The sequence below is a fragment of the Cephus cinctus genome, unplaced genomic scaffold (assembly GCF_000341935.2).
Source record: "Cephus cinctus unplaced genomic scaffold, Ccin1 Ccin1_scaffold0160, whole genome shotgun sequence".
Lineage (NCBI taxonomy): Eukaryota > Metazoa > Arthropoda > Insecta > Hymenoptera > Cephidae > Cephus > Cephus cinctus.
In genome coordinates, this window is record NW_014332886.1 from 3,814,655 (window position 1) to 3,827,903 (window position 13,249).

Consider the following 13,249-nt stretch of genomic DNA (forward strand, 5'->3'; position numbering starts at 1 on the left):
ATGAATTGGGTCTTTCGTTGTAGTGAATCTTGACTAGAGGTAGAACTTTCCCGTTTAACTTATCTTTTGCATTTTCCTTGTCGCTCGAAGACTTTAAAAAATTCTTTTTTATGCCATGCTTGTTAAGTATATATTTAACTTATATTAAAGATAGGTGTGACTGGACCTAAACCGTCAGAAAGCAGAACAGCTATATTGCTAGTTGATTCTCGTCTGTGTATAACGTATTGTCAGGAAAGATATTGTTATTGTTGTTGTTCTTAATTTTCAATCAACGGTGAAATTGGCATGTATGATAAGGAGGACTTTTTTATATTTATTTTAATTGGATTCTTATAACAACGCTTATACACATCGGACGCCAATTAAGGTTTTTTTTTCAACATTTCAAGGTTTTCTACATGCTGTAATGTACAATGGTACGTCCGGGGTTGGCATCTGTTTACTCGATTTATACGATCGAAGTGCAATTTTTCCCTGTTAATGACCAACTGTTCTCATGAACACGCACTACGTTCACAACTAAGATTCATACCTATCGATACAATATCGGCAAAGCACTTTGCGTCATCTTTGTATGGTCTAAGTCGGGCTTTGCAGGCTTCCAAAATTAAAAAAATGCTGAACGGTTCGATATAACGGTATTTGAAGAATTCAAATCCCGACCGAAGAACATGCTTAGTATGATGACTTAAGTGCTAATATCAATGGTTCCTAAGCAGGCATAGAATAGCCAACCACCCGGATTGACTTCATAGACATTTTATACAAGATGCAACTTCGGTTTGTCCGTACTCGTTTGTGGTTCCTTCATTTCACTTTTCTTTGTTCAATGCCTGAATGAATTCTTCTAGCTTTTCTTGAATCTGCCTAACTCGTTCTGAGGAAGGAATAATGGATGGGTTTAAAAATTAATTAATACTATATTATATCTGGCTAATATATAATGTTTGATGAATTAATGGTTACTTACTTAATTCTTCCGCTAAAGTAACTCGTCTTCCAGTTAATAATTTCGCTTTTATTTCGTTGTTCTGACTGTAATCCTCTAGGACCTCCTTGATCTCTTTGTCAAGCCTGCGCGCTTCGCGATTCATGATTTGCTGTCTTAATGCATTAGCTGTAACTTTTATAACCTGTTGAATTCTCCAAAATAGTACAACGTCACTGCAATCCATCTGTAATATATAGAGAAGAATGATAATAGTAGTATAATTCATTTGTTTGATTTAACAATCATTTTTTTAGCTTCAGGTATACCTCGGTATCGAGACCCGTGTGATAGAGAAAGTAACCCTTTCTGCAGTCATAAGCTCTGGCCAAACTCTGTTGCAAGAAGAATCTTCTATAAACCGGATGCCAAACTTCCTTAATAACTTCATTATCTACGTCGTATCCATTGCGTTGTAGGTTTTTCCTAACTGTCGTTAATTCATCCTGTGTTAACGTTGGTGTGTGTTTCTGTAATGGTAGAAAAAATATTTTCAGATTACATTAAAGATAGACAGATATCATAGAAAGATGATAGATAATATTTTACTTTACTTTGTCACTATATAATATTTTGTCAAGCTCATTTTTAACTGCTACTCGTTTTTTCTGTTCCTCTGTCTGATAATGCCAATAGAGCCAACGTTCCATACGTCCAGGTCCAAGCATATCACGAATTATTTGCTCGGTACTCTGGAGTTTATCCTTTACTGAAGTTTCTAAAAACTGCACTGCCTGATCCCAGTCTCTTTTATCATTGACACTACGATCCTCCAAAGTATTCAATTGGATAACACGTAGCATCTCCGAAGCCTAAGGTTATGGGATGCATTCTTTTAATTTTGTTTATTAAAATGCAGTCCTTGTACAAATCGTTTAATCTTTCAATACCTTCTCTTCCCAAGAGTGTCGCTTCATGGCTTCGTTGACTACAGCAGTTTTCAAGTTGTCAAAGATATCATCGTGATCAGTGTTCAGCTTAGCACGATTTATGAATTGTTGGAATTCGTGCTGCAAGCTTTCCCATCCAGTTTCTACACTTTTTAATGGTAACTGCTGCTCAGCCCATTGTTTTAGTTTAATATCCACGGTAGTGTTGAATGTTCCTAAATAAGTGTAAAATTATATATATTTTTAATGCATTACAAATGTTGAATCTATAATACAAACCCGTGTCTCCACTTTGGGCAGCAGGTAAATAGATATTTTCGAAAACGTGAGTATTGACTTTGTCCCATAGTCGTGCCATCAGGACTTCATCCCAGTGTCTCGCTGACACTTGGGAGAGATTAACTATCTCATCCAAAATCTCCCCACGTGCTTTTTCAAAAAGCTCATCTCTGTCTAATTCGCGTAACCTAATTTACATAGAATGATCCATCAACTGTTTTATGACTTATTTCAAATAAAAAGTAAAACAATTATATTGTGTTCCTTCAAACCTTGGAAAGTTATTCTTCCATTCGGTTTCTAGATTAAACCTAGTTGCCTTGAAAGCATCTGCCTGTTGTTCGACAGTCTCCCTAACCATTTTCCAAAAACATTCAGCCACTGCTAAACTCAAATTTTTAGTAGTTACTTGGCCCGACATAGCCAAACCATCTCTAAAAAAAATAAAGTGACATTCATTAACACCCCTTAATTATGTAGATTCAAATGGATACTTCAACATACTTAAATAATTTCGAATTCCTAAAGAATTTTTCCTCATAATCCTTGATAGAATGTATACTATCGTCCTGTCGACCGCGACCAGTGACTACAGCAAAATAACCTAAGGCCTTCATCGGGAATAGTTTTCCTGACAATATTTTACGTAATCTGTCTGGATTGGCTAAATTTTCCTCAGCCATATCCACCTAAAATGAAAGATTAATTTCCAAAAATTGTAAGCAGATAAGCTTCCTTATACGCATATTTATCCAGCCTACCTTCGTGAGTACGAATATCGTACGTTTACCAGTTGGATCCATCTGCGCTACAAGATCTGTAACATTGCTCCTCTCAGCATCCACAGATCCATCTTGAATACACAAAATAATAGCATTTGGGTTGCTCATATATTGTTGCGTCATGTGGCGAATTGCTTCACGTGTATCTTCAGCCATGTCAACAGTGACTGTCTGTTACAAAAAAAAAAAATGGAAATTGAGAATTAATAAAATATTTAAGATTCTTAAGAATTTTAATTAATGTATATTTTCTTACACTAATTATACCAGGAAGATCCACCAGAACCATACGCGGAAGACCAGGTCCTTTTACTGTCATCGAAATGACATCCTGACTGACTGTCTTCCCATTCTTCACACTGTTTTTCATCCTCAACTCGACCTCCCTTCTCAGATCAGCTAGTTCAGATTCCTTTGTGAGATCAAACTCTCTCGTACTGTCCTTGAACTGTGCTATGTGATAAGGACCTTCGCTCAATGTCACTTTGACAGGAGCACGTGTCATCATTTCTCCTCCACCCCTAAGAATATAACAATACCTTAGAGAAATATGTATCTTATGAATGATAAGGCACACTTAAAAAATACTGTACCTAGGAAATATTCTAGCTTGGGCAATCATTTCAAGTACTGAAGTTTTTCCAGAACTTTGATCACCAACTACTACCACTCTTGGTAAATGGTCAGCAGTGGAGTAAGCACTGTCATAATCATTCAGCTCATCCAGAACGTCACTGTACATGTCAATAAGTGATTTCTGAAATGAGAAGAGTGCTAGAAACAATTTAAAAATTGTACTGAACACTAGTACTAAAAAAATGTATTAGTTTAATTACTTTGATTTTTCGATTGTTGAGCTTTTGATTCCCACGGAGTAACATTTGTTTCCGTAATTCTTTGTTCTCCCTCTCCAAACGTTCCAGCTCTCGTTGATATTTTAGTTGCATTTGCATCACTTCCTCCTGCATTGCATCCAATCTCTGTTGTGATGATTCTGTGTGGTAGAGTCGAAGGAGTTATCTCAGTTTATGATCCCTGTAGCTTTCATTTATTAATGTTTTTCTTTTTAGGATTTACGTACGGGCTTTTCTGCGTTCCTCCTCGATATTCTCATTATTTAAGGGTCGTGCAAAAGCTACTGAATTCTTCGACAGTTCACCCTTGGCCTCTAATAAAAGATGTAAACACTGTTAATACCCTTGAGTTTTTCAGTATTTTATTATTGTAATAAAGAATCAGTATGAAAATGGTTACAGATTGGAATGCTTTGTATTAACTCGTGTATATGCAATATAATTTTGTTAAATCGCAATAAGAGATAAATATAAAGACTTATATTGAAAGTGCAAAACGCATTCCAATTTTTTAAAACACATGAAATTGCAAGGTCTGTCCCATTCAGTATTAAATACATATATATTTTTTTATAATTCAGTTCAATTCATCCGTTCAATTCATCATATTAACTGGAGTTATATAAAATCTCAACTTTTAAATTGCGCAAAACATTGTTATATATGTGTACACAGAATGCCAAGAATCCAAGTTTTACTACTATTATATAATCAATAATTTGATTTAAGTCTCACTATAGATGTGTAGTTTTCAAGAAATAACCGTGAAAATGCTGAATGGACAGACGAATAAATCTAGATTAAATTTTTAATATCTACACACCTGAGTAAACTTGGTTTGCTATGGCTGTGATCGCTTCAAATATACCTGAACAGAACAGACCAAATCATATATTAATGATAGTATTAAAAAAGCAGCATACAAAGCATTTCCATAGTACATACAATGATTGAAAAAAGCATAACATAAGAAAAGGTGCAATCATGATATGTTATATGATGGTAGGAAGTATTTCTCAGGAAATCAGGGCAAGTTGCAAAGGAAACTGGCTGTAATTTTCATTATTCAAAATTTAAGTTTAACCCGTTTTGTTGGCAAAACAATCAGTTTTCACCCAGGCAGGAGACAGTTAAAAATGTCAAAGAAATATTAATATGGAAGGAATCGAAACAGGATGCTGTGGAATAAGGTGACCAGGAATCCAAGATCCTAGAATTTTCCATAAACTCACGCGTTGGAGAGGTGTCTGTTAGCTGGTCACCCTTACGGTTATCTGCTGCTTTAATGGCATCATCTAATCTTTGGTCAAACCATATCTTGTATTCTCGATATTTTGCCTCTCCAAGTTCCTTTATACGGGGATCTGTTTACATTGCGCCATGTTCCATAGCTCACATTTACTAATGTTTATTTAAAACCAATATAATATAAGAGCTTACCAATTTCGATTTTGTTTGATAAAGTATTCTTGAAAGTCATCATGGCACCACGAAAGTCTTGCCATTGCTGTTCATTTGGTATTAATTCATCCAACCATGACATATCTGGTAGACCATCCTTCCATTGTTCATATTTCTATGAGAGTAATAAGTCATTACGAATATATAAAAATAAAACTATACAATCCAATAAAACCATTGACAATGTATAATAAATGCAGAAATAAACAATTACCTTTTGTAGAGTTACACCACCACCGACTGCTCCACCCAGTAATAGATAACGGATTTTTAGTACACCCCTTAGAACTCTGGCAACTACCATGCCATAGCTCCGACTAGAATTAATAAAGTGACGAGGCTGTGGTGACGCTAAAATAGGTCTATATAATTTAGCAAATCTTCCAGACATCACATTACGTGAATTGATCAGGGTGACTGGACAGTTTGATGTTTTTGATATAAGCAGGATGCTATACCTAAATGAAACAGAAAGAAATTACATTCACAATATGAAAACATACTTTTTCTCATTGGTAATGAGCTGTTTCATAACATTCTATATTGGAATATATATGATATATATATAGTACGATATCATCCTATTTAAAAATATGTATTTAAAATTCTCAAACTCCCAAATAAATTAAAAGATAAATTGAAAGTATCCCATGGATTTCTACAAAGATATTCAAAGTGTTATAACACTTGAGTGGGAACTAAAAGAGAGTAAGACAAGAGTACTACCATTGCTATTGGTATAACCTGGCAATAGTGATGATCTCAAAACTGTGGCAAATAATTATAAATAATAAATATAAATATTTAAACATGTTATGCCAAAGGTCTTGCAAATAAAAAGAGCTAATAAAACACAAACTTTATTACAATTGTTTTAAATAGTGCAAATGCCGGATCACCTTACCCGAACTTTCCACACAAGATTTGCTTCATGTTTCGTACAATCGTACACTAATGGCAGTCTATGAAATGTAACAATTAAAATTCATTAGCTTAGTATACATCAGATATATCAAATCACTGTTGTAAAACGCTTCTAAAACCCGAGCGCACTTCAAAACTCGAAATATCATTCCATCACTCCGAATGGTTCTGAAGTTGAAGAGCATGAATACCTATAGACAGTCTGCTACAAAATAAGCCGCATATCAGTGCATCAGCCAATGCCAAAATAAACTCCTAGCTTCCAGTCTACAAATTCATGGGAAAATTCAGTAATTTCGTGAAGATTATCTTGGTAGACCTGAAAGAAAAATCATTTTCCGAGACTCCCTGAAGGAAGGATGATGTACTGGACGAATGAGGAAAACTCTGTGCAAAAAATACAGTGCAATCTAGCGAAGATTTTGCAAAGCTCTGAAACTGTTTTATCCACTGTCTATATATTTGAGTACAATTCGGGAAAATCTTTCATCAACCAATACTCAGTCATCGGTATTCAAATATTTATCTAAACTAATATGATATATTTTATACGCTTTATGTTTATCTTACACGCATTGTCAGTTCCAAGATAATTGATTATATGAATTGTCATAATATGCTTTGAAATCAGTTGTTACAGTTCATGTTCGCACGTTCCATCAGTCAATGACGACTCATCGCAAGACTATGTATACCTTAGAATGTGTTTTACTATCATATGTTTTATATTGCAAAAATGATAGTTGTCAAAGTTTTTGATGTTTTAGTGTTCGTCATTTGGGCCTAGTGATCAATAAGAATTTACAGCGCGTTCATTATACGTTAATCATCAGATCCGGTATGACCGAAATCATCTTGTGTCATTACTTCGTCGGATTTTAATCAAACTGTACGGAGTAACCTATCCCTTATGGTTAACGTGATCTGGAACTTCATCGCTTAATAAAATAGGTTACGGACACGTAATCTTCTGGGAACGTTGACAGGAAGAATAGTGGTACCTCTCACTAGCACCTATCTGTGACATCATTTGATCTTGAAATATAGGACTTTGACAAGAATCAAAATAGTTCTTTGAGCAGTTATTGTTACAGAGAGTTCACAGCGTGGAGTGAACATTGCTACTTTATGGTCAAGATGAATAAAAAACCGAATAGTGCAACTGCTAGATTAAAACAGGATTATTTGCGGCTTAAAAAAGATCCTGTACCTTATGTTCTTGCCGAGCCAGTTCCTTCCAACATTTTAGAATGGTAATGAACTTCATGCTTAGTTTTCATGGAATATGTTTTATTGTTATTAATTCATATATTTTATAGGCATTATGTAGTTAAAGGACCAGAGAGCACTCCGTATGAAGGTGGATTTTATCATGGTAAACTAGTGTTTCCTGGACAATTTCCATTTCAACCACCCAGTATATACATGATCACTCCAAATGGTCGGTTCCAAGTAAACACCAGGCTCTGTCTATCCATTTCGGATTTTCATCCAGATACCTGGAATCCAGCTTGGAGCGTTTCAACAATCCTTACTGGATTGCTCAGTTTCATGGTATTTCATGGATTACTGTTGTTCAAAAAAACAATGAAAAAGAGTTATTTATTAAACTGTTATTTTCAGATTGAAAAGAGTCCAACTCTTGGCAGCATCAGCACTACAGACTATGAGAAGAGGCAACTTGCAGCCCAGAGTTTGGAATACAATCTTAAAGACAAGATGTTTTGTGAACTCTTTCCAGAAACAGTTTTGGTAGTTGCTCTAGCATAATCATTCCATTTAAATATAAAATAATGCAAGCGACACCACTCCATTGTTATCTTGTACTCCATAGGCCATCAAGGCAGAAGTGGAGCATCGAAGAGAACTTGAAAAACAGGCAAGGCATCAGACTACAACATCTGAAGTTTCTTCCTTGATACGAGACCAATTCCAAAGAGATCAGAGTCCCCTGCACAGTGCCCTCACCAACCTAGTCGTGATAATTGGCTTCGCAGCCTTTGCATACACTGTCAAATACGTACTAAGAAGCATCGCCATGGAATAGATAGAACGAGTTAGCATTCGATCTTGAATAGTTTTTTACTCTTAAAAGAAGAAGGAAAACAAGAAGGAGGAACCTAATCCTTATCAATTGATTACATGGTTAAACGACGGGTTGATAATTGCTGATTAATGACTAGATTACTAGTTGAATGAATCATTATTCTTTCTATATGCCGGTTTCACCATGTACGGTAGATACATAAAAGTCTCCGATCTATCATCTTTAAATTTTCAATAGTATACATTAAAGTTTATTATTATACTAAATAGATTTTGATATCGAGATGAAAATAGGTTATACGAAAAATTGTCGTGCATTCTTTAGGGAAATATTTAATTCTACACGCTCCGTAGAATTAATTACGGTTTATAATACATTATATAGAAGTAATTTCCAATGCGCAGACTCTATTAACCGAATACTACGAGTAGATATGTAAAAATGGAGATGATCAATGTCATTTGCAGCCGAAGGTAAAAAAAATCGCAGTGGCTTCCTGTATTATTTTATAAAAAGAAATAGCTTCCAAAATTTCTTTTTTTATAGTAGCGAAATTGAAATTGTATACACGACACACGTATGTGCATAGGTGCGTTAAGAAATTTCTATTCAGATGCTTCAAACAAATGGTTGGATTTATTGTCATCCGTATTAAAAGTTGCAGATATTATGTGGATATTCCGCTTTAGAAAAATAAGTAATATCCATTACATTTTTATCTTAAATTTTCCGATGAATGGTGTGTACTGGGTGACAGTAAAAGTGAGTATAACAGATAGCTCTTTTTTGTCTTGAAATGATGAATAGTACTTTAGTACTTGGTACTTAGTACTTAAATAATAAATAGCGCTTTAGTACTATTTGAATATGCAAAGTTGAAGTAGATTGAAGTGTAAATAAACGATGGAACAGAAAAATACAAATATCATAACTCATAAAGAACGCCAAATTTGAAATAATTTGTCGAGCAAATATTTCGATATCGTCGCTGTGATTAAAAAAAAAAGATATGAATATTTTTTCATCCTGAGTATCTCGTAGCAAATCTTTTTCTTCTACTTATAATATTGTAATTGTATTCTTTTTAATATTTAAACAAACAGGTAACGTCGTTATAGCATAGATGATCTACTAATAAGAAATTTTCCTTTTCCTCTCTCATGAATTTCTTCCATTTAGTGTCCCGAGTTATAAATAAAATGTAATTTCACATTTGTGATCACACAGTCATTTGACATTACGTCAACGTCCAATGAGTTTCCATCGTTGTTCGCTGTTCTACTAATAATTTATTTATACGAGATCGATTTGGTAGCAGCTTCCTATCGTAATCCCCGAAATAAAAAAAAATACAAAATGTCAAACCTATGCTGCATATAACCGGCATCCAAAGGCTGTACAAAAGTGTCGACCTCTGTGTAAATTTTTCCAATTTAAAGAGCGCCTCAGCGACACAATTCCTGGATATATTTTCACGCAACCATAAATCATTTCGCGCCCTACTTGTAAATGGGAGACGTAATGAATAATACATTATAGAGGTTAGCGGATTATGTGAATAAGGTGTATGTTAGTCTACGCCATAAACCTATGAAATACATTGATTTGGTTAAGAAATCGCACAATGAACGACACGTCTACTTGGTAAGCCAGAATGAAAATGATCTATTTAAAAAAAAATAGAAATACATATCACTAGATACATTGTACTACAAATGGTAAAAAAATACGAACTAATATTAGCACAACTAATAACTAATACCTATAGCCTAATACAAAACATAGAACCGATCAGTTCTAAAAAAAACGTAAGAAGTGACAGTGACTATTCTCATTGCGGCATTCACGATCCATGATTTACCGAGTCTCCGATAAACCTTAGAATTCCCAGTGAATGCCGCGTTGTCCGTGTTCGTTCGCGAGGAAGAAGGCATCCTGTAAACGGTCAGCATCAGCCGTGTTTGAGCCAGCATCTCATCCAGAAATAGGTGGACCCACCTTGAGAATTTTCAATCGGACCACTTCCTGAAGTTTGGCTGCAGAAGGAAAACGACAAAGTTAAATCCAACGAAAGAAATTAAACCAAATATTAATTTCCTAACCCAGTCTGGCACAGAAAATTGTGAAGAGAGGATGCTAGGGAAAAAATATTTTCTCTACCTCGCTCTGTTCATACATTTAACTTTGAATTTATCGTGTTGGCAGTGACTTCGGAATATTCTACAGGCAGCATGTGTCACGCAAGAACGATTCCATCCAGGATCCGTGTAATCCGTAAAAACATCCCGCAAAAGAAGCAAACAGCAATTTATCCGACCGCGAAATAACAAGGAAGTGATGGCAGCAGAGATCCTGGAATTATAGAGTATGCAGTAGGCGGGTACTATGAGCTACCCTTCGTGTCCTGAGCACGCCCATGGGATATTCATCATCCCCCATAGAAGGCGCCAGGACATCTCCGTCTCGGGTGAGATCCTGCGCAAATAAGATCCACATGTCTGCGGCAGGATGCTGGGAATCGGATTTACGAGTCTCACCGAATTATTCTCATATTCGACGTATTATCGTATACATTGAATTTTACTCGACTGCACGAATTAATTACGGCCCTGAGATCAAAGAGTACCGAGAATATGTACTACTATATTTTACGTGGATAGTACGTACCGTTTCCTTCGAGTAATTCATACTACGCTCGTTTACCATGAGTAAGAGGTCCATGAGTATATCTCACTATAGGTATAGTAATCATTATACCTTAACCCGTGTAACAAGTAAATTTTATTGAGGATATTTCCTTCAAGGGATTTTACTAGCTATTAAAATTACCTCCTTTTTTCCTAAAGGTACAACCCCATGGTACACGCTCAGGACCAAGGAGAAGTCAACTGGGTGTCCAATGTCCATACTACCGGAAGTTCATATGTACCACGGCGTTATGGGGTACCCATTGGAATTCTTCATAGAGGCAATTTAAAAAGTCATCAATCCCTGGAATAGTTCAAGGAATCGCTTTACATCCCGTTTCCTGGCGCGAGATGAGAGGAGTCAGTCAAGCTAGTCATGGGGATCCTAACCCCCTTCCAGCTACCCTATATAACCAAGGCACCCTAAACAGTCCCTCTCAGATAATTAACCAAGGGAGAGTACCTCATTACGCTTCTTAATGAGCTGTCGAAGTTGACCCCAGAGTCCTTCCTGGATTCCATCAACGATTGGAAATACAAAGATGTAGAAGGCAGCATCCCAGTACCAAGATCATCTCCAGGAGGATGAATTCTCATAAGTTGACAAAGCTTATGGCACCTCTCATTGCTCGTGTGCTATAGGTGTAGCCTGGAAAAGAGGAATCGGTGAGAAAAAGGAACGCTGGGAGAAAGGGGTGCGAGGGAGAACCGTAGGAAGAAAAAAAAGAAGAAAACCTGGGGGGAAACCCGGTATTCTATTTCGATCTTGCCGGTAAGTGAAACCTCATGCGCGGCGCTAGTCGTCGTAGAGGCACCTATTATCGTGCATGCTTCTGTACATTGGTACCAGTATGGACCAGGGTATGGATCATATATGAAATACCCTTACTGGCTACATAACTCAGACTGCTTTACTGTCCCAATAACAGTCACAACCGCGCGGATAAACGGCGGAGCCTGGATAGCCACGAAATACGATCCATTAGGATCTATGAAGCCAGTCCCAACATCTCAACTATACACGTGGAATGGACCATTGCTGAGACAACATCTACGTGACAAGAATTACCATTATTTAAGTAATAAGTGACTCTAGATCATCTAACCACGTGCTTCGAATGATCGTTCGATCATTAGATCTTCGGATCAGTTAAGATGAGTGACGAGATTATCGATCAGGGCATATTTTTATCTCGTCAATGACGTATGAACTATGGGTATCTAATCTATTAGAAATTATCTCAGGCTGTAGGAATCAAATGATACTTATCGTTGATCCTCGTGCGATGAAAAGACACATGATCTCTTTAATTGAAATGATCATTCTGTGCTATCTTTAGTCCGGGGAAACTTTCTCAAATTTCTTGGTGCACCACTGTTCTCCCCGTTGCCACCAGAGACTGTTTTATGACTCGAAACCGTCAGACTTTTTTCCGACTAGCTTGCGCTTCTCTTGACGTTTCTGTACCAAGATTTAGATGAAGGTTTTTAAGAGACGCGCGGATTGTCTGTGATGATTTTATTTATCTCTTCAATCTTTTCTAGCCGTTTATGTTATTTCTGTATTCTCTTCGACTATATGGTCTTCTTCTCTTTATGTTAGTTTATAATAGACTGAATGCAGCTTCGCATCGTTGTTATTAGTTGTATCATTTACAGCGCTTATTATAGTCATTAATGGTGTGCATTGCTTGATACGTATATACATATACAATTCAAGGAGAAAAAGTCATAATGCGTGCCGACGAGCTATTAACGATTATTGCGTCTGGCAGTGCAGCTACTGACGATCGCAAAAAATTCCGGATGACACGTAAAGTCCCTTTACACGAGTGCGACGGTATTTATTTATTTTTATGAGCGACTATTTATATTTCTCAAAACTTGAAATTCAGCATTACACATTTGTCAAGATTACAAATGGATATGATTGTAAATAACATTTTTTTTTTTTTTACTAATAATCTACAACGCATTGCAGTCAGACGTTACTAAATGATCGCCGATGGAAAATTCGCCAAAAGGAATGATTTTCTGATTACTACAAAGAGAAGACTAAATTACCATTGTTGCGTCTGTGCCACGAGGATGGGGGAAAGGGACTACGCTGATTGGCTGTCGAGAATCTCGATGACGTTGCTTCGACCAGTGACGCTGCTCGTGGGCGTTTACCTCTTGAGCTTCCTTGCAATAATATTTGCACTGGCCCGGCTAATCCATTAGGCCGGCGCGATTGCAAGGCGCTTGGTAAATTATTTATCGTGAATCTTGCACCCGGCAAACGATACCAGGACGTTGGAGCTTTTGCCAGGTTTAATGATTTATCACGTAAGA

At 36.4% G+C, this 13,249-nt stretch overlaps 2 protein-coding genes across 6 annotated transcripts; one reads left to right on the plus strand and one right to left on the minus strand.

The window, feature by feature from the left end:
* Window positions 1-291: 291 nt before the first annotated feature.
* On the minus strand, window positions 292-6,487 carry LOC107263704 (dynamin-like 120 kDa protein, mitochondrial). Of its 4 annotated transcripts, XM_015731195.2 has the most exons (18): window positions 6,162-6,404; window positions 5,472-5,715; window positions 5,237-5,372; window positions 5,029-5,160; window positions 4,620-4,664; window positions 4,024-4,110; window positions 3,779-3,936; window positions 3,536-3,699; window positions 3,199-3,463; window positions 2,922-3,113; window positions 2,665-2,849; window positions 2,433-2,594; window positions 2,161-2,348; window positions 1,882-2,096; window positions 1,546-1,803; window positions 1,261-1,461; window positions 974-1,178; window positions 292-880 (listed from the first exon to the last, which is right to left on the minus strand). In XM_015731195.2, exons 1-18 carry the CDS (start codon window positions 6,188-6,190, stop codon window positions 816-818), a joined length of 2,931 nt encoding a protein of 976 aa, XP_015586681.1. In that variant the 5' UTR covers window positions 6,191-6,404; the 3' UTR covers window positions 292-815. The 4 variants fall into 4 exon arrangements, with proteins under 4 accessions (XP_015586681.1, XP_024936725.1, XP_015586682.1 ...); XM_025080957.1 differs by lacking the exon at window positions 5,029-5,160; XM_015731196.2 differs by lacking the exon at window positions 4,620-4,664 and having other exon boundaries at window positions 6,162-6,403.
* A 321-nt stretch (window positions 6,488-6,808) lies between these two features.
* LOC107263707 (ubiquitin-conjugating enzyme E2 J2) lies at window positions 6,809-12,852 on the plus strand. 2 transcript variants are annotated; one of them, XM_025080967.1, is made up of 7 exons: window positions 6,809-7,019; window positions 7,133-7,434; window positions 7,501-7,735; window positions 7,805-7,933; window positions 8,016-10,967; window positions 11,075-11,687; window positions 11,845-12,852. In XM_025080967.1, the coding sequence occupies exons 2-5, from the start codon at window positions 7,310-7,312 to the stop codon at window positions 8,226-8,228; spliced, it is 702 nt and encodes a 233-aa protein (XP_024936735.1). In that variant the 5' UTR covers window positions 6,809-7,019; window positions 7,133-7,309; the 3' UTR covers window positions 8,229-10,967; window positions 11,075-11,687; window positions 11,845-12,852. The 2 variants fall into 2 exon arrangements, with proteins under 2 accessions (XP_024936735.1, XP_015586687.1); XM_015731201.2 differs by having other exon boundaries at window positions 6,809-7,434.
* Window positions 12,853-13,249: the final 397 nt, after the last annotated feature.

Excerpts from the sequence above, each read along its gene's own strand:
- LOC107263704 (XM_015731195.2), bottom strand. The coding sequence starts at position 6,190 with ATGAAGCAAATCTTGTGTGGAAAGTTCGG. Across the intron at positions 3,937-4,023 it reads GGAGGAACGCAGAAAAGCCC|AATCATCACAACAGAGATTG; the intron begins GTACGTAAATCC and ends TCTACCACACAG. Across the intron at positions 3,700-3,778 it reads TCAACAATCGAAAAATCAAA|AAATCACTTATTGACATGTA; the intron begins GTAATTAAACTA and ends TTCTCATTTCAG.
- LOC107263707 (XM_015731201.2), top strand. The coding sequence starts at position 7,310 with ATGGTCAAGATGAATAAAAAACCGAATAGTGCAACTGCTAGATTAAAA. Across the intron at positions 7,435-7,500 it reads CCTTCCAACATTTTAGAATG|GCATTATGTAGTTAAAGGAC; the intron begins GTAATGAACTTC and ends TATATTTTATAG. Across the intron at positions 7,736-7,804 it reads CTGGATTGCTCAGTTTCATG|ATTGAAAAGAGTCCAACTCT; the intron begins GTATTTCATGGA and ends TGTTATTTTCAG.